The sequence below is a fragment of the Euleptes europaea genome, chromosome 4, assembly GCF_029931775.1.
Source record: "Euleptes europaea isolate rEulEur1 chromosome 4, rEulEur1.hap1, whole genome shotgun sequence".
Taxonomy (NCBI): Eukaryota; Metazoa; Chordata; class Lepidosauria; order Squamata; family Sphaerodactylidae; genus Euleptes; species Euleptes europaea.
Genome location: NC_079315.1, coordinates 97,849,647 through 97,877,263, shown reverse-complemented (window position 1 = coordinate 97,877,263; position 27,617 = coordinate 97,849,647). Strand labels below are relative to the sequence as shown.

The window sequence follows — 27,617 nt, the reverse complement described above, 5'->3', positions numbered from 1 at the left end:
GACCTAGATGGCCCAGGCTTGCCTGATCTTGGCAGATTTCAGAAGATATGCAGGGTTGGCTTTGGTTAGTACTTGGATGGGAGACAACCAAGGAAGTCCAGGGTCGCTGCACAGAGCCAGGCAATGGCAAACTACCTCTGAAGTCTCTTGGCTTGAAAACCCGATGGGGTCACCATAGGTTGGTTGTGACTTGACTGCACTTTCCACCACCATAGTTTAGAATGTGAGCCTGCAGTCAGAGTTTCTTTTTTTTTATACAGTGTTTATTTTTAAAGCCAGTGTGGTGTAGGGGTTAGAGTGTTGGAGTAGGATCTGGGAGACCCAGGTTCAGAGTACTATTCTGCCATGGAAGCTTGCTGTGTGTCCTTGGGCCAGTAACATACTGTTCAGAGATAGCGGCAGACTGAGGGATGCTTCCTACGCTTGTGCTGACAAAGCTTTACCTGAGCATGTCCTTTCTGGTGTCCAGGAGATGGACAGAGGTCAAAACAGCTAACAGCAGCCACCCAACAAGGCCAATAGTAAGGCCGGGACTGGTGGGGCAGGCCCGATATGGGTCAGCCTGCTAGACCTCCTCAGATGGAAATAGAAGAAGTCTGTTTAAGAACAGAGGAACAGCTGCAGGCAGAAGAGATCTCACCATGTTTTCCACCTCAAGGACTCCAGCTGTGCCTGAAACCCAGCAACAATCAGCATCACCAGAGGGCTCAGCAAAGCCTCTGGAGCAAAGGAGAAGATGGCTTTTATGAGAAATGCAGGAAAGACGACAGAGTGCCAGGCTGCAAGCCTAGCATAGATCACTCCCTAACAGTAGCAATGAAGCAGAGCAAGGCTGATGCACGCCACTTGGCTTGGAATGCCAGATCAGCCTAATTAGCAACAGCTGACTCTTCTGTCCCAGTGAGATAAGGACCTATTTAAGCAGTCTTTGCAGTTGTGGAAGCAATTCGTCACCACCACCCTGTGTATCGGCCGTGAATCTCTATTGTACTTCAGATTCCTGGTATCTTGATTTCTTGGACTGACCCCAGCCCATGGCTTTGACTGCTCTCTTGGCACCTTGGACTCTGATGGAACCAGTATGGGAGGGGTAGAGATAGCAGAGGTTAAAAGGGGGATTCCTGATGACGGTAGGAGAAGCAGGCTTAGCTCAAGGCTGTGAGAGCTGTTGCCTGTGGAGGAGAAGTACAAGGTGAAGCAACCTCCTCTGGTTCCAACTCTGAGGCCTGGGAGGACACAGGGCTTGTGGCAAGATGGTGGAGAGGCAGCCAGGCAAGACTGGGCAGAACTGCCGCACCTACTCTCATCCCAACCTACCTCACAGGGTTATTGTGAGGATAAAATGGATGAGAGGAGAATGATATAAGCTGTTTTGGGTCCCCATTGGGGAGAAGGGTGGAATATAAATGAAGTAAGTGAGTAATCAATTAAAATTAAAATATAACAACAACAATTAAGTTGATGTTAGTAAGGGCTTAATGTTCTCGTAATGAAAGAAACAACTACCAGGACTTTATCGTGGAGGAGAGGTTAAATAAGAATATTTGCAGGTAACTCACTGCATTAGTGTTGGTATAGTAGCTTGACACCCGAAAGACTCTTTAAACTGTGTGGGAAAACCCCTAAGCATGAATGCATATATTGTATATGGGCATAGAGATAGGATTATATATACATTTGATTATTGTATACGTTTCTTAGCTACCAACAAGCGTTTGGAGAAGTTAATACCATTCTTTGGCCTGCCCTTGTTGATACTATGTTGAATCACCCAGAGGTCACAAAAAAACCAGCAGCTCTCATAACACAGAAATGTGTACACCTTAATAATGTTAAAGAGAGTATTTATTTAGGGAGAGAATTCTGAAAAGAAATACATTATTTTTCAGTATGACAGATTTTTGTTTTGTTTGCTTTTTTAAAAAAGAGACAGAAGAAGAAGAAGAAGAAATTTCCCATGCCTGCCTTGTGAATCCAAACATCTGGGAAGCATTCTGCAGCAAATCAACAGTGCAATTTTATGCGGAGTTCCTCCAGTTGAAATGGGTTTAGACTGGAGGAACGCTGCACAGGATCGCTCTGTAAGTGTACTGGCCAATGAATCGGTAGTATTTGCACACCTGTATGGCTGACAGTGTAGGCGAACCTGAGCTGAGTATGGGCTGAGCCAGTTACATGGGATTTCCAGGATAGTGAGTCTTTTTTGGCTACCACACATAAATCAGCTCTCAATGAGATATGAGTGTGCTAAATTATGATGCAAATTGGATCTTCCCGATAGGAAACAGGCATTCTTGCCCAAGATAAAATAGCGAAGTTTTTACTTGGCTTCCCCCGCCCTGTTTCCACCACACATTTGCTAGCACGTTTCCAATAATGCACCCAATGGAGTACTGTGACAAATGCTTTTTGCCTTTGGAAATTGCCTGTTTGCTAACCCTCTAATTATAATGAACACACTGCCTGGATTAGAAAGCAAACACTTAGAAATGCTTGCATTAAAAAAACAACAACACAACACTCCCCAGTTTCCTGAAGCCACCCAGACTTCGTGAGCTAATTGTCCTTATTTAATGTGCAGTGAGATTGGGTGAGTGCTTCTCCTCCGAGGCCCGATCTCTTCTGCCTGGGAATGGAAGGCAGGACTCTGCTTGACCGGAGAGGCTCTTGTGAGAGAACAGGTAAGGAGTGCAGTAGGTGCCTCTGAGGAAGGCCAGCTTTTTGGAATTTTGTGGTAAACGCTGGTGGGAGAACCAAGTTGCCAGTCCTTAAGGAGCTTAAAGACAAGGACTTGGACTCGTTGCCACCTTCAGAAACCTGGCCAAGTGGTGATGGGACTGGAAAAGAGCAAAAGGAGAGAGGAGTCAGACCAAGCCATGCAAGAATGCAGTTTGTCAGTGTATAATTTTCAGTTGCTCACTGAAGAGCCAGTGTAGTATAGTGGAGAGATTGTTGGGATGGAAACTTGAATTCTAGGGCTGACTACTCTGGCTTAGGAATAGACTCACCATTTGCCCACTGGAGGCAGGAGATCTCCCACCCCAGCTCCCGTTGCCTGACCTCACTCTGGCAGCCAATGGGAGGGAAAAGATTGAGTTTCTTGCTACTCCTAGAGCGATGTGATGTCACCTCTGGGTTTCCCCCGGAAGTGACATAATGCTGTTACCTGATGGCACACCTCTGGATTCCTGCTGGTTGCCGGCTGGCCACCCTCCTTGGGAAATTCTGGGTGGGGGGAGTTGGGGTGCGCTTCCTTCTCTGTACTGGGAAGCTAGGGGAGGGCTTACCTCTGGCTCTGTCTGCACCTCTGGTGCCAAACTATGGGTTGGGGCTGTGCGTCCTTGGGATGGGAGAGTGGCCCAGGCCACAAGGGCCCCCCCAAAGGCCTGGGTCTCTGCTTAAGGTAGGAGAAGTCTCATGGGAGTGTCAAATATGCTAGGGTGAGGACATGGTCACTGCTGCTCCTTTCTCCCTACCAAATGGTATACAAAAAAGCACCCTCTATGTACAAAATTAAACCAAGTCAAAAACAACCTAGAAAGGCCATCCACAATTATGAAATATCAGTTTCTAATGTTCTAATACACAAATGATAACACAAATATACAATGCAATCCACAAAAACCAGGAAGTCTTCAATATCCAATATCCAAACCATGCATGCAGGAAGGAGGGTGAGGGAGAACATGGGCCAGCCAGAGGACTTCTGAGGCTCATTCTTGCAACAAATCATGTTTTAAATGTTATGTCTATATTGAGCCTATGGCTGCATCCAGATGTCACAAATAAACGCTTGGTTGTTTGTGATGGGCACATGTCTGGTTGTCCTTCCTGCTTCCTCTTGCCCCCTATTCTTGTGCACAGAATGCAGTTTAAGATGTCCTGGTTTCAGAAGTCATCGATTTTCCATGATGTCCAAATGTGACCACTTGGACAAAATGTAGTTTGTTTCTTTCCCAGAAATTGGGATTCCAATGCAGGATCAGAACTGATTTTCAGAGGGAAAACTCCAATGTGTCCAGACACCTGCATTCAAGCATCACAACAAAGTAAGATAGAACGTACCCTGCCCCAAAGGAAATCTTCAGTCACATCCTACACATGGGGTGAGGGAAGCAATGTAATAGGCACAACTATTAACCTTGTTTGTTTATGGTATCTGAATATAGTCTGCATTTTCTGACTTTATTTTAATGGTAGCACTTCTATAGTGTATGATATTCATTATAAAATTAAACTATTGGACATTTTTAAAAAACAGGAAATGATTATGAACAGTTTTCTAACACACTTGCTGAAAAAACCAGTGCTGGAAAAACTACTTCACAGTATATAATAGCAAGTGTGTTTTTTTGTAAGGGATGAGTGAGAATAGGGTCTTCCAAATAGAAAAGGTGTTCACACCTTCTCTGAAATCTTAGGAGGCATGATAGCAACACATAGGCCATTTATGCAGGGTCACATGAACACATGGGAGGGGCTGTGGCCCAGTGGTAGAGCATCTGCTTGGTATGCAGAAGGTCCCAGGTTCAATCCCCGGCATCTCCAGTTAAAGGGACTAGGCAAGAAGGTGATGGGAAAGACCTCTGCCTGAGACCCTGGAGAGCAGCTGCCAGTCTGAGCAGACAATACTGACTTTGATGGACCAAGGGTCTGGTTCCGTAAAAGGCAGCTTCATGTGTTCATGTGTTCAAATAAATTGTTTGCATAGCTAAGCTGCGGCTGGGATTCTGCATGCTTCCTTCAGGGAATGCTTCGATGTGGGGGCGGAGCAATTACAAAAGAAAGTGTTAAAGGGGCTCTTAAGAAATGTGAAGCAGGTATGCGCTGGCTTCGCAGTGACTTCTGGAATGACAGTTCAACGTGAAGAAATAAAAAAAATATATGCAGGGTACTTCAGCCTGGAACCCGGTGCTAATTACCAAGCATAAACCGCCATACAGAAAAAAAGTGGGAAAGCCCCCTTCCTGGGAAGATTCTTTGGCTGCCAAGAACTTTTGATGGAGCCAATGGGACTGAGGGCGGTCAGGAAGCTCTAGAAGTAGAAGATGCAAAAAAGTGGTTGGGAAACAGATGGATAGGAGGAGTGATCGAAGATGGATACAGCAGGGTATGACTGAAGGGTTGGACCAGTAGGTTGGGTCCCCCTGCCCTTGTCCTGGAGCCTAGAGACAGGAGTGCTTTTTGGATGACTGACTCCACTTTATTGCACACCCTTTAATAAAATGAAAATCACACAGAGAAAAGAAGCGTTCATTCTCCAAAATCCATTTTATTCTCCGGCAACAGCTCTTAATGAAAGGGAAACTATATATGTGGGAGATCTAATGGCTTCAGAATCTGCCCAGGGCTCATTAAACAGTATAACAGAATGCACACAGCATTTGTCTTGAATCTGATATTTTCTCAAAGCTGTATCTTCTGTGCCAAGAAAAGGGGACTTGAAACATTCATGGAAGAGTAACCCGTCTCTCAGTGGCTAGTAGCCATACTGGCTCCATGAAACCCATATGCTCAGAGGCAGTTTATCTCTGAATACCAGTAGCTTGGGGTGGGGTGTAACAGCTGTTGCTTTCATTGCCCAATTTGTGGGGCTTCCCGGTTGGCCACTGTGGGAAAAACAGAGGATGAGAGGAATCTGTCATCCAAATATTCTTCAGTTCTTAGCCAGCCCATTCCATAGAATTCAGAGGAAGTCAATGAGAATGGATAAGGTTCCCCTGTCGGCATAGGCCCAACCCATTCATCTGTATACTGGACTCTTAATTTGACAATGGGAGTGTAATGGAACAAGTGTTGCCTGCAATTGCTTCAGTTGCTTTCCTTATGGATTATACTGGACAAATTTTACATGCTTAAAAGGTAGTCATTATACTAACATACATAACAATGCTTCTTTCTAGAGGTTGTTTTTCAAGTTTTTATTTTGCTGACTGCTGAACATATTATTAGGCTCTTAAAACTATTCCCCTTAGAACAACTGATAACTCTTTATTTGCTGAATGTGGCAACTCCCAGAATGAGTGTACATGACTTCTCTGATTATAGTTGCATAAGCTAGTTCCCTTTTGAGTTTGGTTTATCGTCTACTACTCTGCAAACCTCCTACTCCCTGCTAAAATTGCATTCAAATACGTGACCCCTGTTCTGGCATACAACTGACTGCAGAATGGTCTAGAAAGTTAAGTGCCTTGTATCTAATATTTTTAAGTGACATGTTGCTATTACCACTGCCCTAGGGTTAAATTTTTGACAGGAATATTATCCGGTATTAATACACATTCGGATGCGGAAAAAATTATATCTCTGTTGTCTGATATCAATGCTTATGCATCATATAGTTTCTTTGTTTGCCTTAGCAGCAAAGAAAATAAGTTTAAAGTGGTCGCGGAAGGAACAGCTACTTAATTTTTAAATTGAAATGTTTTAGTACATTCCATTATTTATTTTAATATTTTATTTGTTAATCCATTGTATTTGTATTATTATTTGTTTGTTTTACTGAATTGTGATGGCCAATGGCTACATACAATAAAATTTTACTATTGCTAATGAATTAGCAAAGTGTCCATTGTTATAAGAGGCTTTGCGCAGACAGAGGCTTATATATTGAAGGACCCTTGGATGGCTTGCATAGTGCCAGATTACCCATCAACAGAGATGGAGGATTAATTTTGTTCTCATCATAACATTGGTCAGAAGTGTAGCAGTTTCTGGTTTTCCATGGAATGAACAATGTCTAACAAGAAAAAGCAGCTAAACTCAGAGAGGCTATTAATGTGGGAGTTCAGCATGCTCTCACTCCTTTGTATCCCTCGACACAGGGAATCTACCTATCCAGCTTGCGCCTGCTAGCATAGCTCCATCCTGTTTCTTGGTCACGCTCAGATCTGAGAGAATGTTGTGAACTGGTTTATATGTAGATAAATGCATAGACCGTAAATTGATCATTCAGGGAGGTCATTGGGTTCTCTTCTAAAAAGAAAGGATAGAAATGTTCTAGCTCTGAGTTTGATTGCTTGGTGTTGAGTTTTTGTTTGGATGAGTCATACAGCAAATATTGGAGGGGTGGTTAAAATAGGGAGAAAAAACTGTCCTGCTGTTTTTCTGTAGTAGTGGAATTATTTGTGTTAGTGGAGGATTTGGAAATGAAATGAAATGTGTGTTTAAGGAACAAGCTCTTTTCTCATAACAGACCAATCACATGGTAATGCATCCTGTCTCAGATGCCTATTACATGTTATCAGATTTGCATTGGTGTGAAGGCCTTGATTGTCTTGAATGCTGTCTAAAAGAGATTAAAAAAGAAATCTTGGATGGATTCTGTCTACTTCTATTATGTGCAAAGGGGTGGTTTTGTTTTTTTGGTTGAAGATCAGGATTACATTATTAATATGTGTAATTCTCAAAATGGACAAATCGGTGGATACTTATATCTGTGGATACTTATTGTGGACAAATCTGTGGATACTGTGACTGGAGCGGCGAACAGTCAAGAAAGATCTTTCTACAAACCTGAAAAAACCCCAGGTTTGCAGAAAAATCTAAAATGAAAGAAAAAAAAAACCTTACAAAAACACTGGGGTTTAAAATCCCCCACAATAATAAAAGCAGTGTGTATAACTTTAAGAAATGAATGCCTTCAGTGGCCCTTGCTAGGCAAACACAATGGTACTGCCAGCCTTCAAGCTTTGGTTTCTGTCAGTAAAAATCAGGGGGAGGGGTCTCCCTTTTTGAGGGCTTGAAAGGTTTGAACCCCCACTCTGCCATGGAAATTCACTGGGTGACCTTGGATCAGTCACACACTCTCATCCTGGCCTACCTAACAGGGTTGTTGTGAGGATAAAATGGAGGAGAGAAGAATGATGTAAGCTGCTTTGAGTCCCTATTGTGGAGAGAGGTGGGGAATAAATGAAGTAAATAAATAATAAATAGCTGAATATGGGGGGCAGATAACAGTTTGGGTGGGTGAGTGGGAAGGAGAAAAGGAAACAGGTAAATGTGAGAATATGGGGGCTGCCAGGAGGAAGAAAAAGAGGAAATAGTACGGAGGATACAGGGGAAATTGAGTGTTCATTGCAAGTCCTTGCAGGTTCTCCCAGATTGGCAGCCAGAACCATGCAGAATTTTCTCATGGGGAAGCGGCCGGGGAGGGGGGGGGGAAGGAGGCAAAGCTGAAGCCAGGGTTCCAGATAAAATGAGGTTAGTTTGTGGGTAGGAAATAGAGAAGGAAGCAGGAAAAGAGGAGCGGCTATGGGTTCTTTCAGGGAAGGAATAATTAGTGGGGAAGGGGAAAATGAGATGCCCCCACAAGTCCTTGAGGGTCACTTGCCATTACTCTAATGGTCACATAGGTCTCACGTTTTCTTCTTTATGCTTTAGGGGTCAACTACAAGGTACTTTTCTGTGTATTTCATTTTTTTCTTTTGCACATTTACCTGCCAAGGCTGCTTTCTCAAGGAGGGGAATACGGAGAGGGGGAGCCACGCCTGTACTTGTTTTTCTCTGGAAGCAGCGATGCCTATTCTTGTTTTATCCATACTAGATAACATTTATAGGTCCTTGCATTTTTTCCAAGAGAGGGGGCAAAAGCAGCTCAGGAGTAGCCTTTCCCAGTGAGAAAATGGCAGAAGCGGAAAGGAATGAAATTTCTGTCTGTCGCTAAGCTGTTCTCTTCCTTGATAAAGCAATCCTGACAGCTAAATTTGTAGAAGAACAAAAAAGTCATTTAAAATAAACACAGAAGAAACTGTAACATGTAGACCATTGTTCAGGTGTTACCCACCAAGAAAATGAAAGGGGCCTGAAGAGGAAGTTGTCAAATCGCAACTTATAAACACACGTACAGACACGTTATGCGGGAAGGAAGGTGTGCATTTTCAAACCTCCCACTCATACTGGTCTTTTATGCATGGCTGTTTCACTTGCTGCCACCCTTCCGACGACTTGGGGTCTTTGTTTGGATTATTCATGCCTTTTTCAACCGTCAGAGGTTGCCTCTCTCCCCCACCCCCCGTGTTTCCTTGTGTTTTGCCCACGTTTTGAGGGACCTGTTTTATCTCAAATTTGAAAACGCGGGCAAAACATGGGGAAACGCAGGGGGAGAGCGAGGCGACCTCTGATGGTTGGAAACGGCATGCATAATCCAAACAAAGACCCGAAGTCGTCAGATGGGTGACGGCGAGTGAAACAGCCATGCATAAAAGACCACTGGTACCTTCTTGCTGCCGTCACCGCCTTGCGGCTGCAATTCTCCCACCCTACACCACCAGAGGACTTTTTGCCATTTTTTTAGAAAAGTAGTTGTCATATTGGTATAGCAAAATAGCAGCTACCTTAAAAAACAGTAGGCAAAAAGTCCTTCAGTGAACACATGAAGCTGCCTTCTACTGAATCGGACCCAATGGTCCATCAAAGTCAGTATTGTCTACTCAGACTGGCAGCGGCTCACCAGGGTCTCAGGCAGAGGTCTTTCACATCGCCTGCTTGCCTGGTCCCTTTAACTGGAGATGCCAGGAATTGAACCTGGGGCCTTCTGCATGCCAAGCAGAGGCTCTACAAACTGAGCCACAACCCCCTCCCCTGTCATGGGGTGGGGAGTAGAAATGGCAACCACCCAAGGACAGTATGCTGAATGCTCCTCTGTGGATGCTTCAGTGCCGCTGTGAACACCATGTAAAAGCAACCTTATCCCTGCCGGGTTGTTTTAATAAATTGTTCTGCATACACAACAAACATGCATCTAAATGCACAAGTTGCCAATTTGTTTCTGGGCACAATTCAAAGCCCTAAGTGGCTGGGGGCCATGCAACCTGGAGGACTGCCTCTTAGCATACTGACCAGTCCACCAGCTAAGATCTGGCTCATAAGCCCTCCTCTCTGTGCCCCTTCAGGGGTGAAGTGAGGAGCAACCGGAGACTGAGCTTTTCTAGTGGTGGCACCTCGTCCATGAAATGCACAGCTTGCCTGGCGCCTATGCTATTCTCTTTCAGGTGCCAGGCCAAAACATTCCGTGTTACCTAGTCTTTTAATCAAAAGGCAGATTTTTTAGTCTGAAAACTGTTTAAAATTCAACTTAAGATGCTTGATATTTTTACAATCTGGGTGGGTTTTTAACAACTTGTTCATTAACAACTTTTAGGGTGCTTATTTTTTTATGTTTTATTTTGTAGGCCACCTTGGGGCAGGCTCCCTGGAGAGGCAGCACAGAAATTCACCAAACAAATAAATAAATTATGGAAGTACAATAAACCAGCATGAAACACATTCATGTGCTGTGTAAAAGAATAAGGTTATGAAGATCTCGAAAATCCCTTCTTGTATATGCAAAGACGACTGCATTCTCATAAACATCGAATGGTCCACTTCTCTTCTTCAGTCCTATTTTTAATTGCTTCCTCTTTGCAGTTACATTCATTCTGTTTTCAGTTTCCTTTAATTTTTACAGTTCTAAAAGGTTTTAATGCTATGTGTCAAATCAGGCAGCGTTTTAGCCTTTATTTCCTCAAGTTGGCTGTAATCAATTGCAGTTTAGCATCTTGACCTTGTTATATTGAGCGTTTTAAACTGAATCTTGTTTTAGGGCTCTGTTTGGGATTGCCAACCTACAGATGGGGCCTGGAGTAGGGATGCCAGCCTCCAGGTGGGACCTGGAGATCCATGGAATTACAGCTCATCTCCAGACTACAGAGATCAGTTCCCCTGGAGAAAATGGATACTCTGGTGGTTGGACTGTATGGCATTGAACCCCACAGAGGTCCCTGTCCTCCCCAGGCTCCATCTCCAAATCTCCAGGAGTTCCCCATCCTGGATCTGGCAACCCTACCCCTCATCCCCCACCGGGGGGACCTGAAAACCCTAGCCTGGAGATCTCCTGGAATTAAAACACACCTCCAGATTCCAGAGGTCCCTTGAAGAAAATAGCTCCTTTGGAGGGCGGACTTGATGGCTTCATACCCTGCTGAGTTCCCTTCCCTTCCCTCCCCTCCCCTCCCCAAACCTCCCCTTCTCCATGCTCTACCCCCAAGCCTCCAGAAATCTCCTAATCTGGGGAGGGTGGGGTTTGAGGAAGGGAGGGACCTCAGTGGAATATAATGCCATAGATTCCACCCTCCAAAGCAGCCATTTTCTCCAAGGGAACTGATCTTTGTACTCTGGAGACGGGTTGTTGTGCTAGGGGATCAGGCCCCCCAGGATCAGGAATGCTGCTTTTTCAAATATTCTCGATGAAATACTCCTATGAGCATATACTCCATGCTCACAAGCTATGTGCATAGGTGCAGGGGGGAAGTCTGTGCAGCCATGACTTCTTCCCCTCAACATACACTAATTTCATCACATGCAATGTCATGTGTAGAGGGCTATAGTGTAGAACTGCTGCTAGCTAAACAATGCTATTTTACATTTCCAATTACTGGCATAAATTATTGAAGCAATTTGCTGACAATTGGAGGAACCGGTGAATTTGTGGTCAGCTGCTAAGGAAATGATTTTGCTTTTCTGAGAAAAAACACCAATATGGTATAGGTAGTACTGTCTCTATATGGCAAGAAGTTATAGCTACACAGTATTGGCTCCAGAGATAATATGAAGTAGAGAGGATGTTAGCCATTCATCAGATTTATTGGGTTTTTTGGATAAACCCCAGACATGTATGTCGCAGCTACTCAATTGCACTGAACATCTTTTGTAAAGGCTGCTTCACACAAGGCACACATTCATCGGGGAAGTCATTCAGGAAGTGACTCTAGACTTATCTGTACAATTCTACATACATGTAATATGCTGCATACACATGTGCTTCATTAGTCCTCAAAAATCTTTGACAAGAGGCAGCCTCTATGTGCATGTAGGTTTGCTCTGACCCGGATGGCCCAGGCTGGCCCGATCTCATCAGACCTCAGAAGCTAAGCAGGGTCAACCCTGGTTCATACTTGGGTGGGAGACCACCAAGGAAGTCCTGGGTTGCTATGCAAGCCTTGAAAACCCTATGGGGTTCCCATTAAGTCAGCTGCAAGTTGACAGCACTCACTACCATGGGGTTTTCCCACTGGTCAGAAAGCATTTGTTTGGGTGGGGATTTTCTCAAACACCTCTTTCTCGTGAGAGGACCCATTATAAGGTTTGTGGTAGAAGTGAGCTGTGGTTTCACAGCAGAGCTTTCCTGGGGTATGTTACTTAGACTGTAAGTTTGATGCTACTGTGGAACTGAAAGTGTACATAAAATTCCTCACATAACCCTGGGCAATAGGTTAGGAGATCATGCTTTTTTACTACACAGTAAGACAGAGGACTCCCCCCCTTGAGAAAGTGCTTATGAAAATGAAACATTTAAATGAAAAGTTTAAAACATAGCTGGTAATTGTGCATTTTAGAGATCCACTCGAAGGCTATCCTTACCTTTCTGAACACAGTGGTTTAATAAAGGAGCCAAGGTCTTCCGCACAGGTGTAAGGTCTTTTACTTTGGGTTGTTCTAGGATTGCCTGCTGAAAATGTTTCCCTACAAATTACAAGAGGGAACAAAGGGCATTAATTGGGTGGGTTTGTTGCGAAAAGATGTCCTTCCTGTTATGTGGCTGGGGGCAGTGAAGCAGAGTGATGATGGTGGGAAAGTGAATGTCCACACAGAATCTGGCAGCTCTTTCCTCCTGTCTCTTTTTAACAGAAGATCAGTAGATCTGTGTATGGAATACTGTTTCCTCATGTAGATTGTATAGTTACTTGACAGGGGTCTTTGTATACAGCACAAGAGAGACTTCTTTGCTAGCAACTGAGCAGGTTTGAATAGTCAGTGAAGAAGAGTTTTTATTTGAAATGCATTGAGTTTGTTTCAACAGGTTGCTTTTCAAAACAATACTTTGAAGTAACTGATTCCTAGCATCCATTGTAACTCACCCATATCTTGTTTTCCCCACTCACTGGTGGTGCCTACAATTTTTCTTATCACGGTTGTCCCCTTTTCTGTGGAACAATACATTTGTTGCTTATTGTGGTGTTTATTATGAATGTAAAGAAGATGCCCAATTCATAACACCTAAGCAATGCATCTCACTGAGTGACTGGTATATGAAAATATAAGTGAGCGTGTTCCACTCTGAATTTTTAATTTTCCTCAAAAGGATAATTCTGGCACAAGATGACAGACACAGATCTCCAAGTCTGTGTTAGACACTGATATTGTCTGTGTGTATGACTCCTAGACTCTGAAGGTCGAATTCACAGCACTTAAGAAGGCATGACAAATTCCATGGCTGCACTGGAGTGTTTATCTTTTTGTGCCCAATGAACATGCGACCTATCTCCTGTGATGGTACAGCATGGTACAGAATGGTACAGCATGTACTTGGCATGCAGGTCACAGGTTCAATCCCTGGCATCTCCAGTTAAAAGGATCGTACAGAAGGTAATGTGAAAAACCTCATTGTGAGAGCCTGGAGAGCAGCTGCCAATCTGAGAAGACAATACTGACCTTGATGAACCAATGGTCTGATTTAGGATAAGGCAGCTTCATGTGTTCATGTATATTCATGTACCCAGAGTAGCAGCTTTTGCTGCAGAATATGATGCAAAGAGGGACGGAGTCCAGATAATGGCTTGGATCTAGTGATGTACAAGCGGAAACATAAACAAACTTAGCACAGTTCTGCTTGTGCGAGATCTCGTGCAACCCCTAGCACTCCTCCCCGCCAATATATTATAGTGGCCAGAAATTGTTCGAGGTCTCGTCCAATAGGAAAATTTGTGCTGGACCCAATACAATATTTAGTCCAGAGAATGCAGAACTCACTGTTGTAGCTTGCAGGAATGTCCCATTGCAACTTTTAAAAGTATTCATTAAAATATAAGGTTATGGATGTTTTAACCTCAACATTCATGAAGGCAAGCCAAGAGAAACTACTTACTCCAGTAGTAAGGCAAGTGGAACTCATAAATGTTACAATCCTAACCACATCAGACACTGTGGCATGAATAAATGCCATTTCTAAAAAAAAAAAAAATACACCACAATCTATTCCATATGCCTTGGTAGTAGGAGCCCTCTCTAGAGTGAAAGAGTAAATTATGATAGCTCTACAAATAAATGAGGAGGGTAACAGTGGAATACCCTCCTACCTTCCCCTTATCTCCAGCAGCAACTCCAACACAATCTTTGCAATAAATCCTGTCTATAACATTTTAGAAAATGCACATATGCATTATTTTCTCATTAATTCAATGTCTGAATAGCATAAAAGCGTATCTTGTAACTTTGCTAAAGACCTTGGGAAACCTGGATCTATAGCACAGTGGTGGGCATGAGTAAGAACCTAAGAAAAACCATGGTGGATCAGACCAGAACATATCATTGGGTTCATGGGTTGGATGCAGCCAGCTTTTGTGAAGAAGAAGAGTTGGTTTTTATACCCCACTTTTCTCTACCTTTAGGAGTCTCAAAGCAGCTTACAATCGCGTTCTCTGCTCCTCCCCACAACAGTCACCTAGTGAGATAAGTGGGGAGAGAACTGTGACTACCCCAAAGTCACCCAGCAGGCTTCATGTGTAGGAGTGGGGAATCCCATAGAATCCACCTTCCAAAGTGGCCATTTTTTCCAGGTGAACTGATCTTGGTTACCTAGAGATCAGTTGAAATCCCAGGAGATCTCCATCTACCACCTGGAGGTGGGCAATCCTACTCACAGGGTTGTTGTGAGGATAAAATGGAGGTGAGGAGAATGATGTATATGATGCTTTGGAAGAAAGGCAGAGTATAAATGAAGTAACAAAATAAACTGTCCGAAGTGGTAACATAAAGTAATGGAATATTCCGAGGTCCAAGAGAAAAGAATGGTAAATGGTATTATATACTGAAAAATCACATTAAACTGTATTGATAATGCAGTAATGGCCACATTGCTATGGCCAAGGAAAGACCATATGTGAGTGGAAGAGAACCAGTGACAGCTTACACCTCATCATAGTAGTTCCCACTTCTGAAGAGACAAGCCATTGTTCATTTTAATAAGGGTTTTGGTCTTCGACATGAACACTGTAGCCAAAGCTGTGGCCGTGGCATGCAAATTCTTTTCATAGCACATATGCCCCTTGGTTGGACCCCACCCCCATATAGTGAAAAAAAATACCTGATGGAGAGTTAGGCAGGTGCGGGAGATAGGGAGGGCACAACAAGACATGACTGGATCTTTCCGGGAACAATCCGTCTACCAGTTTATTATCAGAAGGCATTGTTGTCCAGATTTTACATGTGAGTATTTCGTTAGTGTCAATTTTGCAAGTGTTGTCCAAAGTCTGTCGGTTGTTCCTTTGATCTGACAAATTGTGTTCGCTTCTGCTTTTTTGAGAGCAATGTGCAAAATGGTGGGCATCAGTACCCAAACGAATGCTAGATGTTGCCGCAGGAGAAGACGTTAAAAAAGGATGACTCACAGTAATGGGTGGGAGGCTTTGGGTTCTTATTGGTGGAAGGCCACGGCAGTCTGGTGGATTATTTTCTGAGATGAGGTACTTCTTAGTGTCTGTGCTTCTCCGTTTTAAGTCTGTAGCCATGACACACTCATCAGAAGAGCCTTTGCAGCTTGCATCCATAATGCAGTCAAATGTGGTGATGATGTCGTCGACTTCCGAAGTCTCTTCCCGCTGAGTTCTGTCTCTGGTTTTGTCTTTCTGGTTTGCCTTCCGATCGTCCTTTTTCTTTTTGCAGGAGAAGATTTGGTTGAGTACACTGAATCGACTTTCTTTCTTCGAGAATTTATTGTTCTGGGAGGAGACTTGATGAACTAGCTCTAGTCTTTTGGGATTTAAAAAAAATCCATGGTTAGAAAAGAAAAATTCAATCATTTAGAATCTCAGTGGAAATGTGTATATACATATTTAAAAGTCAGTGTGGTGTAATGGTAATGCTGGGAGAACCAGGTTCAAATCTCACTCTGCCATCGAAGTTCAGTGGGTCACCTTGCGGCAGTGACTCTTAGCCAAACCTACTTCACAGGATTGTAGTGAGGATAAAGGGAAGAATTATGCTGTAAGATGCTTTGGGTCCCTATTGGGTCCCCCAAAATACTATATAAATAGATCAAATATGAATGATGTCTTAATAAGTAGTGCCATTCATTAAGGAATGTAAAAGCCCATAACTAAATAAGGTGATAGAATCAGCTGCACTTGGACAATTTACTTAGCACACCTCATAAGGGATTATAGTTGGTTTGCAACTAGCAAGCCTCATAGCAGGTTGGGTTTGCCCCCCTGAGACCCCAAATTTTCTTTTTCAAGGAAAATCAAACAAGTCATCCTAGGCTAAGATAGTGGGGCTTTAGCTACTCATCAAGATGGCTCTTCTGGTAGCTCTTTACAGGAAATGTAGTTTACTGCAATGTTATTGAAAAAAAACATGGCTTAAGTAGTTTTGTTCTTGCTCTTTTCAGCACAGGAAACAATGCTAAATATTAACAGAAAGGGGGGCAAGGGAACAGAAGTAAGACAGTTAAAAACAACTGGGGAAAAGCTAAGAGAAATTTTCGTTTTCATTCATTTGACCATCAGTTTGGTGAGGCATAAATGAATGAAACTAGAGTGCATACTTAGGGTATGAACTCTTGAAGATGGTTCAGAAGTTACAACTCGTGCAAAATTTGTACTCTGGATCCTTGCCCATCCTGGCTGCTAATATCATGTAAGGACTACATCAACAAACCCTTAATATCTATTATATATCAGTCACCAACTCAGGACACCTTCCCTCAGCCACTCAAGAGGCCATCCACCCACTACTTAAAAAACCAGCCCTACAGAAAAATGATGTGGCCAATTATTGCCCAATCTCTAACCTGCCCTTTCTGGGCAAAGTGATTGAAAGAGCAGTAGCAGACCAACTTCAGGTCTTCTTTGGGAAAGAACCAAGCAGGCACCAGGAAAAACACTGATGGGAACCAAGGTGTCCACAGGAACCATATTCGGGACCACCGGTCTAGACCAACCTTCTCCACATACATCTGGATGGGTTTGAAGACTTGCCTTTTCCAGGGGAGATTCTGAGTTAGATTAGTCAAAAATAGTGTGGTAGTGAGGGGTAGCACTATTGGGAAACTGATTTGTATTGCATTTAATGGATTTTGATTGTATTTAAACTGAATTTTGTTGTATTTTCCTGCTTTTTATTGACATTTATTGTACTTCTTCCTGTAAACCACCTTGGGGACTTTTTAAAGTTGAAAGGCAGTATATAACCAAGTCGTTTTTTTAGCTGACAGAAATTGCTGCCTCCCAAAGTTGGAAAATATTCTGTGTAGTGCTTGTAGCAACTGTGTATTGATTGTGTGCAAAAAAAAAAAGAAGCAAATGTATTTATTTATTTGTACCCCGCCTTTCTCCCCAATTGGGTCCCAAAGTGGTTTATATCATTCTTCTCCTGTTTAGAAACGCTTTCAGTGACAAGCACAACTCAGAGGTGACCCAATGAATGCCAAGGTTAACATCACTCTTATCCAGTTTCTTAGCTGGCTATATGAAGAAAGGCCAATTCAAAAGGCAACCCTGGTTTTACCTGTTTTCTTGGGAGAGCAGTTTAATGCATGCTGTGTGCCCACAGTACATAGCATATGTCAGGGGGGTGTTTTCATTGATGTCTCTTGGGCAGTTCTCTACCCCCAGCTGTAGCAAGGCCGTGACACAGTCAGCTTTCCCTGCTGCTGCGGCCCAGTGTAAGGGTGTCCTGTAGGAGGAAAAGAAATATATTAATAACCTTGTGCTATATAAACACAATGGTAGGGTTCAGATAAACAGCTGAGATGGTGAAACCACTGGGGAATGAAGTTTTGGGATATGGCAACAGCTAATTTGAACGATACGACAACACACTTCAAAGCTGTGGCAAGATGGCTGTTTAGGGTTGCCAACTTCGAGTTGGGAAATTCCTGGAAATCTGGTCACGGAGACTGGGGAGAGCAGAGTTTGGGGGAATGAGCTCAGCAGAGATGTGAAGTTAGAGTATCCGCCCTCCAAAGCTGCCATTTCTCCAGGGAAACTGATCTGCATAGTCTGGAGATCAGCTGTACTTCCAGGAGAACTCCTGGAAGTTGGCAACCCTATCATTCTCCTTCTGCTGTAAAGAATGACGTTGTAAGATTTTAAAGATGTGATGAGATGTACTCAATCTTGCCTAAGGCTGGTAACACGTTTTGAGGGACCATGCACAAAATGACTCCCTAATGGCTCTCCCTCACATACAAACGTATGCATGCATGCACACACTCTGAGAAGAGAGTACAACTAGGGTATCCTTCCAGCCCTGTCAGCACAGGCCTACAAATTGGATGTGGAATGTCAAGCTGTGTTCGGTTCTAGGAGACTGCTCTAGTGACTCCTGCAGGGAGAAGCACCCAGAGTTAAAGATTCATACCTCCAAGCTCTATCCTAGACACACACAGTATAAGAGCTAAATTAATACCCTCAAAAATGCTTTCCCCTCAGTCAGAGGTCAACACTGGGACCTCCTTGTATATCTAGCACTCAGCTTCAAAACAGTTGAACATGAACATTAATCTGCCTTGAGTCTCAGTGGCCATTTTTGCATGGTCAATTTTGATGCTCGCTCAAAGCTCTTTTTTAAAATGTGACTTTAAAAATGCCTATTCACGGTCCCGACGCAAAAGGAGAAATTCCACCCCCCACTCACCTGCTCCTTTGTTCCTGTTTGCATAGCCATTAGTGTGTGCATAGCTAACAAGCCTCTGTTGTTTTTCATGGTTCCTTGAGGGGGATTCTTCATGACAAACACCAAAGGTTGCGTTAAATGGGCTCTTTAGTAATGTGAAACAGGTATGCGCCGGCTTCGCAGTCACTTCTGGAATGATGGTTCAGTGTGCAAAATTGTAAACAATATGCGGGGCAATTCAGTGTGGAACGCGCTGCTAATTACCATGCAAAAATGGCCAGTGAGAAAGGCGGACTATAAATAACGTAAATAAAATAAGTATCCCCCACAACTAGAATCTGAGCGGTAAAACCTAGCTGATGCTGGCAGATATTATACTCAGTTCAGTTTAAGATTCGACAACAGGTCTTTGCACTGAGGCTGAAATTTTTCATCATGATAAAAATATTTGAAAATTGTACTCTGTGAAATTTCAAATCCAGGACATTTAAAATTGTGAGTTTAAGCTTTGTCTTAAAATACTATAAACATATCCCACACTTACACAAAAGTGCTTCCAAGGAACTATATAGGTTCACAATTACAGCATTCATTGGCTTGGTGAATTTAATCTTTAAGTATTTTTTATATAATAAAACAAAGCTTCCATAGTTTTGAACCACACAACACAAGTATTCCAAAATGATGTTAAAAAGTCTCTCTGGCTGCAGTCCTAAGAACACCTTCCTGGGACCAAGCCCCACTGAATTAAATGAGCAGTCTTGTTTAGGATTGCTCTCTCTCTACCTGTGAGTTTTTGCAACTCTTTCCCTTTTGAATCGATATTTGCTTATCGTAGGTTTCCCTTCTAATTATATCGGAGATAAATTTCTAACATGACAGTAGCTGGCCCAGCCTTGCCTGGAAATCAAATCTGTGACACTGCCCGGTAAATTTCCCCCTCTAATCCCAACGATGTGAGAGGCGCTTTCTTCTTTATTTTTGACCTTATAATAAGCCACAGGGCTGATCCCTGGTGAGTTGTGCCACGAATTAAGCTCTGATTAACACTGGAGTACACAAAATACCGAGAGGCCCCTCCTCATCACATGAGTAGAAGCTCTAACAATAAAAGTCAGGACACCCGCTGGCTGAGTTGCTGAGCAAAGCAGGAACCGCAGAGAGGGTTATTTAATTAGAGGCCACATTTCATGAGAAAGCAGCCAAAACATCCTTTACGGTAGGTCGAAGCAATGAGGGTCTCCGCCAGAGCTCTCCAGCTCTTTGCACTCGGTTTCCATGGTCACCTGTCATCCACGTCAAGGGCTTGCAAGTTGCACTCTGGGACTTTAGCCAGCTCGCCGATAATGTCACTGTAGCCCGCAGCAGCAGCAATGTGGAGGCAAGTCTTCCCATTCTCATCGTCGTAGTTGATTATTGACGGGCCCCGATGGTGGCTCAGGATGATGGAACACAGGATCCGGTTTCCGCTCTGAGCGAAAGCAACCGCATTGGAGTGGCATAAAAAGTTCATCAACAATAACAACAAATGTTACGGACACGGCGTTCCCACTCTTTCCCCCTGCAAAATGGCACTCATTTTATACATAAACATACCTTTGCATGTTGGTTCTTGTAAGTTATCCGGGCTGTGTAACCGTGGTCTTGGTATGTTACACAGCCCGGATAACCTACAAGAACCAATGAACTCTGACCGTGAAAGCCTTCGACAATACCTTTGTATGGTTGCCAGCTCCTGCTTGAGACATTTCTGAAGATTTGGGGGTGGTGCAGAGTTTGAGGAGGGGTGGGATTTGATGCCACTTTGGACTCCTATTTCTCCTATACTCTATTGTATACTATAGTATACCACAGCGTCCACCTTCTGAAACTGCCATTTCCTCCTAGGGAATTGATCTCTGTAGTCTGAAGATCAGCTGTCATTTCAGAAGAACCCCTGGTCCCACCTGGAAGCTGGCAACCCTACTAATTAGCAATGATTCCCGAGGAGTAACCACATTAATCTATTATACCAAAAATAAACAGGACCCTTGTGGTACCTTAAAAACTGACAAGATTTTATTCCAGCATACATTTTTATGAACGAGAGCTCACTTCTTCAGATGGTATGAATGAATGGCTGCTCAGTGTTTCTAAAAAAACCCCCAAGCTTGAGAAACAGGGGTGGAGATATTTGATTTATTAGGATGGATTTAATGAAGCGCTGCTTCCCAAACAACTGAAATATTTTCAATGTAAACATAACTGCTCTGATTGCTATCTATTGCTACACAGGCAGGATGGTGCTGCTGCAGTCATCTTGTTTGTAGGCTTCCTAGAGGCACCTGGTTGGCCACTGTGTGAACAGACTGCTGGACTTGATGGGCCTTGGTCTGATCCAGCAGGGCCTTTCTTATGTTCTTATTTGTTTGTTTAAAATATTTCTAGACCCAAATAGGGTCCCCAAGGTAGAATTTAAAGGGATTTCAGTTCTCCATTCTCCCTTCTGATTAACTCTGTCATTGATTTTCTACTGAGTCACACAATCAGTGTAACTGTCAGACATGAGTTATGAATTCTTCTCAATTCCAGGTACATGGTGCCTGATTTGGATCAGGACCATGATGTCCAGGGAGAAGGGGCTTCAGTGTTTTTAACTATTGTAAGCCGCCCTGAACCATGAGGACAGGCAGACTAAAAATGTTTTAATAAATAAAAAATAAATTTAAACCCTGGCAATGCCTATCCCCAATGGCAGGATACTAGTATTATGCTTACTTGGAAGCTGATTTTGCTTTCTCCTAGGTCTGCAAGTGTTCAAGCCTTTGGGTGACCTGAGAGAAGACAACAGGGAAGAGGAAGACTGCAAGCATGCTAGCAGCACCTGAGTATCACCTGAGCTGACTTCCACTTTCTCTGCAGGTATTTAAGTGTGAGTGTGGCCAGATACATGAGCCCTAGAGCGCAAGCTTAAGGGCAAGAGCCAAAGGGCTATTGGCCCCTGGCTCTTAGTCTGAGGGCTTTATGATATGCAGCCCGTTTGTCTTTTTTGTTTATTTAAATTACATCATTTAAAATTTCTGTAAGCTCTTCTGGGCCCCTTCATGGAGAAGGCTGGCGTGGAAAAGTCATAGAAATAAAATAAATTCAGCACAAGTCCTGCTCTATCCTTTAAATGTGTAACTTCCCAGGGTTTGTGCTACTCCATGCTTAATAGCTTCATTAATTAATTCCTGTTCACTTGTGGTACTGTTGCCTCAACATTCCTGAATAAATACTGAATAATTTCTTTTCCCTGATGGGGAGGAAGCTTTAATTACTTCCGTTTCATTTGCAACAAAATCAATTGTTCATTAATTTTTAAAATTATCATAATCACTCAATTACAAAATTATGATAATACAAATTAAAAAGTACTGAGCACCTTTGCAACCGAGGAGAAATGCACTAATTAACACTCCCATCTCTCCTCAAGGAAAGGGAATTAAGAATCTATTTAGATATGCCAGGGCACTAGAACCATGAATGAGCAGGAAGTAACAAAGCACAGAGCATTGGAAGCAGTTTTAAAATGGCACAGGTAAGGAGTATATAAAAAGATGTAGGAGGCTTTAATTACTGCTTTTCTCTTTGGCTGCCAGTTGTGCTTATTAATGCGTCCTAATTTTTGTGACAGAAATTTCATAACTGCATGTTTCTGACAATAAAAAATAAAAGAAGAACAATCCTTTTTGCTGCAAAGGAATTAATTAATAATCAGAAAAGGATCTATCCAGGGATGCCACTTAAAACAACAGAAGCAAAGTAGATTTAAAATAGTGATGTTGAGCCTGCGGGCATTTCTGGAATTTTGAGAAAGGGCACCAGTGCTACCATAATTGGCTGCCATGGAAGTGGGTAGGGTTGGCAGCCATTGGTTGGCAGCCATCATAAGATGGGGAGCAGGAACATGGGGGTGCTGGTAGTGTGCATGGTGTGACATCACTTCCAGGGAAAACCAGAAATGGTATGATGTCACTCTACAAATTGCCAGAAACTCTCTTCCTAGACTAGGGTTGCCAACCTCCAGGTAGTAGCTGGAGATCTCCTGCTATTACAACTGATCTCCAGCCGATAGAGATCAGTTCACCTGGAGAAAATGGCTGCTTTGGCAGTTGGACTCTATGGCATTGAAGTCCCTCCCCTCCCCAAACCCCGCCCACCTTAGGCTCCACCCCAAAAACCTCCCGCTGGTGGCAAAGAGGGACCTGGCAACCCTATCCTAGACCAATGTAATACCATGCCCGATGCTGGTATTTCTTCTGAATTTTCCCTGGAAGTAGGCTTGTCGAGTCCCCTCTCAGCATTGGCAGGAGCTTTTGGGGGGCAGGACCGGGGGCGGCGATCCCAAGTGCACATGATGACATCACTCTCAGGTTTACCCCCGAAGCACCGGCATCGCATGGGATGCTCTAGAATCTCCTGGATTTTTTTAAAGTTCTGAAATGGACGGATGGTAAATGATGGCAGAGACCCTTAGAATGGTACTAGTACAGACATGCAACTGGGTCTGTGTATTTCCAAATGCCCCCTCCCACGCCACCTTGCAGGCCCCTTTTGAAACAGACAGGACTTTGAAGTAAGATTTTTTTTATAGCACAAGAGCCTGCAATTCAAAGAATCTCTCTGCCCAAGTCAATAACTGTTATTTCACCGTGTTCTTACTCAGAGGTACAATCAAGTTCCTGTTCCCTACCAACCACAAGCCAGACTTTTTACATGTCTGTCTTTGAGCAGTCTTGTGGCGGTGCAATTCTTGCAAAGATGAATAATTTCTTTGCATTTTGAAACCAGCGTTGGGAATATGAACATAACTGTTGTTGAAATGCTAAAAATAAATGGTGACATAATTCTGTTCATTTTAAAAAGGCTGGATGATCCATCTTCCTTGCCATGGGCTTATTTCATGGCTGCTTTCAGTCCCGATTGCCTTCTTTCTATTATGTTATGTATCTAACCAGTATGTTACACATACCCTACAGAGTAGGGCTCCAGATAGATTTGGAATCCTACTCTGACTGGAACCCCGTATATTTTCCATGTTCACATTATGCAGTATTTTTAAACGTATTATTTCCATTTGTAGAAACAAAACCATCAAGTGAAGAGAAACATGTGGTTTTAAAGGGCTGACCGCTGTACCTACCTGTACTGCCCAGTGAAGAGCGGTTTTAAAATCTTTGTCCACCAGTGTTGGATCAGCTCCTTTTTGAAGCAGTATTTGCACATGCTGGGGTCGATTATGGAACGCGGCCCAGTGAAGTGATGTCATCCCCTGAAATTAATAAAGCCAAGACATCAGAGCTCTTTGACAATGTAAGCCTTTCCTTGTTCCAGTGGCATCCATGAGGTGCCCACCAATATGTTTCCGGGTACCTACCCTTGGTCTCTACAGCATAGAGCCAATCATGGCTTTCCTCCACTTCATTGGAAAAGCAGGTGCTTTAGAATAGTCTAGAAGGCATAACATTTGTGGCTTCAGGGAGCACCCATTCAAACAAAACAAAACAAACCAACAACACCCCAACAGTTATCTTAGGGTTGCCAGGTCCCTCTTTGCCACTGGTGGGAGGATTTGGGGGTGGAGCCTGAGGAGGGCGGGGTTTGGGGAGGGGAGGGTCTTCAATGCCATAGAGTCCAATTGCCAAAGCGGCCATTTTTCTCCAGGTGATCTGATCTCTATCGGCTGGGGATCAGCTGAATTAGCAGGAGATCTCCTGCTACTGCCTGGCAGTTGGCAACCCTAAGTTACCTCCATCATAGGAGGAAGCTTGGCTTAGAACTTCACAACAGTATTAGATAGGGTTGCCAGGTCCCTCTGTGCCACTGGCGGAAGGTTTTTGGGGCGGAGCCTGAGGAGGGCGGGGTTTGGGGAGGGGAGGGACTTCAATGCCATAGAGTCCAATTGCCAAAGTGGCCATTTTCTCCAGGTGGCCAATTTCTATTGGCTGGAGATCAGTTGTAATAGCAGTAGATCTCCAGCCACTACCTGGAGGTTGGCAACCCTAGTTTTTGATGGGCCTCTGTTTCTATGGGAGCCATTTTGGGGCTGCCTGTGCCCTCTTGGGCAGCCATTTTGTGGTGGTGTATGCTACCTGTTGTCAATGTTCCAACAGTGTCAAACAGATTAAAAAAAGTTGGGGGCCCCTACCCTATTCTATTTAGTGAGCAGTGTTCTGTAAAGAAGAACACACAATCTACTTATGGCACTGTTTCTTTTTAAACTTGCTCTGCTTCTTATAAATTTATTCTACTTTCTGGATCCCCCAACCAAGCAGTAACCATTTGTTTGGTAGGCAAGTGAACTAAGATTTCTCTTACCTAGGATCCAAGTTACAGTAAATGCATATGATGATAGTGAAAATTTGATTGCTCACCTCAGTGTCCTGGTGGTTGATTTCACTCAAATCAGATTGCTGTAGCAGCACAGATAAAAGCCTATGGAGGACAAAGCATATTATGCATATTGAAATTGAAAGCAAAATTCAGAGATGGACAATTAAGTCAAATCAAGAGCCAGAGCAGTGCAGTGGTTAGAGTGTCAGACTAGGATGGTTTGAATCCACCCTCTGCCGCGGAAGCTTGCTGGGTGACCTTGGGCCAGTCACATACTTTCAGCCTAACCTACCTTACAGGGTGGTTCTGCTTTAAAAACCTTATAGGCTTTTTAAAACAAAGCAAGTTTCTATGGCTGTAAGGACAGGCTGAACAGCATGTCAATCTCAGAAGCTAAAGAGGATAAATAAAAAGAGTGGCAGTGGTCAGGTGGTATGTTTACAGTGCTCTGCATAACTGCCCAGCAGAAGCAGTTATATCATACAAAGCAGATAAAAACATGCACTTTTAGATGATGGACATAATTTATGCAGCTGGCAAAACTCAAATCCATAATTTGGGTGCCGAATTTAGATTTTTGTGATTTAAAAAAAAATCGTATAGCCCTTAATACTTTTCTCTACTAGCTACAGATATTTCCTTTATTTTCGTTCTTTATGCTTGCGGACCAACAGGTCATGAGCAAAACAAATTCCATAAATTCAGTAACACAGAAATAACCAAGCATACAGAAATACAAAATCTAAGGTATACAATTAAAAAGAGGTATTAAAAGCCATAGATAAAAGTTTTGACACGGCAGGGGTTATATTTGGATCAGTATCAGGGAATAGCTTTGTAGCTATCTCTTGCTTTAGGGCAGGTCCCCACTTCCGGATGTATACTGTGATCCACTCATCTCTGGCGAGATCATACTTTTTACAGTCAATAAAATGCCAAACTATGTCCAAATTCCCTGATTTGCAATCACAAAATCGTTCAGAAAAGGGGATCCTGAAAACCTGCCTGCTAACTCCCCCAATGGTAGTGCATTTAATCTGGCCTTGGAGAAAAGTATATTTGGGGACAGTTAAAAATTTACAATAATGAGCAGGTACGATCCTTGGCATGGGGAAGCCCAGTTAGCTACATAAGGTTGCCAACCTCCGGGTACTGGTAGGAACAAAACAGTGCAGGCAATAGTATCAAAAACATATATTCATGAAACAGTGCAAAATATACACAAACGACAAGTGCTAATACAAAAGTAACTATCAAGGAAATACAAAATATATACAAAGCTATTCACAATGTGACAGCAATATTAGATAAAGCACAATGGCTATCTCTGACGAAATAGGAAAGTCCAATGCGAGTAGTTGCATTGGACTTTCCTATTTCGTCGGAGATAGCCATTGTGCTTTATCTAATATTGCTGTCACATTGTGAATAGCTTTGTATATATTTTGTATTTCCTTGATAGTTACTTTTGTATTAGCACTTGTCGTTTGTGTATGTTTTGCACTGTTTCATGAATATATGTTTTTGATACTATTGCCTGCACTGTTTTGTTCCTACCATTATTAATTAACAGTGAAATTGAGTTTTTCTTTGGTTGTAACCTCCAGGTACTAGCTGATCTCTTGCTTTTGCAACTGGCCTCCAGCCGACAGAGACCAGTTCACCTGGAGAAAACGGCCGCTTTGGCCATTGGACTCTATGGTATTGAAGTCCCTCCCCTCCCCAAACTCCGCCCTCCACAGGCTCCACCCCAAAAACCTCCCGCCGGTAGCGAAAAGGGACCTGGCATGACTATAGCTACAGATTTCCTCTCCTCTTATCACTGTTTGGACTTCTTAAAAACTGTCGCGGTGAGCAAAGGTAAAGGCAAAAGCAAGCTGAAGATCTCCGAGCCTTCAGGAGTGCCTTCCGGTAATGGAGTGATAATAGTCTGAAGAACTAATTTGGCTGACTTGGGCGAATAAGACAGATGAAACAAAACTGAACAGCGGGCACACTTGTGCTCTGACCAAAGGTCTGCTTGGTTACCTTGGAGACCATGGAGGGGGGAGATGCACAGGAAACCCTGTGCTTTGGTGAAATAAATTACTGCTCCTTTCCCAAATATCAGCTGAGCTGCTTTTCTATGAAGGTTTTATTTAATGATAACACCCTCTTGGTTGCCTTGAAGCCTTTTGAGTATGCCTTTCAAGTGATGTGCAAGGAAGGCAGAAATGTAAGAAAGCAACCGCCAGAGAGATTGCTTGGGAGAAGCGGAGGCAGCTGCAAGCACGATAAGAAGAATAATGGGCTATGAGATGTACTTGCGAGAGCTCAACGTGCACTATTCTTACCAGAGACAGCCAACTCACTAGTAATTAGGGTTGCCAGCTCCAGGTTGGGAAATACTTGGAGATTTGGGGGGTGGAGCCTGAGGAGGGCGGGGTTTGGGGAGGGGAGGACTTCAATGCCATAGAGTCCAATTGCCAAAGCGACCATTTTCTCCAGGCGAACTGATCTCTATCACCTGGAGATCAGTTGTAATAGTGGGAGATCTTCAGCCACCACCGGGAGGTTGGCAACCCTACTAGTAATAGTCATTGCCTCAAAAATACACAAGCCATTTCCTCAGA

At 43.3% G+C, this 27,617-nt stretch overlaps 1 protein-coding gene across 2 annotated transcripts in view; it reads right to left on the bottom strand.

Moving 5' to 3' along the window:
- Window positions 1-2,556: 2,556 nt before the first annotated feature.
- Window positions 2,557-27,617, bottom strand: part of ANKRD55 (ankyrin repeat domain 55) — a 39,263-nt gene continuing 14,202 nt past the window's right edge. For both annotated transcript variants that reach the window (XM_056848733.1, XM_056848734.1), the window contains 7 exons: window positions 25,047-25,107; window positions 23,816-23,944; window positions 19,938-20,122; window positions 17,542-17,709; window positions 15,122-15,786; window positions 12,400-12,501; window positions 2,557-2,837 (listed from right to left, as the gene is read on the bottom strand). In XM_056848733.1, the coding sequence (XP_056704711.1) occupies window positions 2,557-2,837; window positions 12,400-12,501; window positions 15,122-15,786; window positions 17,542-17,709; window positions 19,938-20,122; window positions 23,816-23,944; window positions 25,047-25,107 (1,591 nt within the window). The remainder of the gene's footprint in view (window positions 2,838-12,399; window positions 12,502-15,121; window positions 15,787-17,541; window positions 17,710-19,937; window positions 20,123-23,815; window positions 23,945-25,046; window positions 25,108-27,617) is intronic.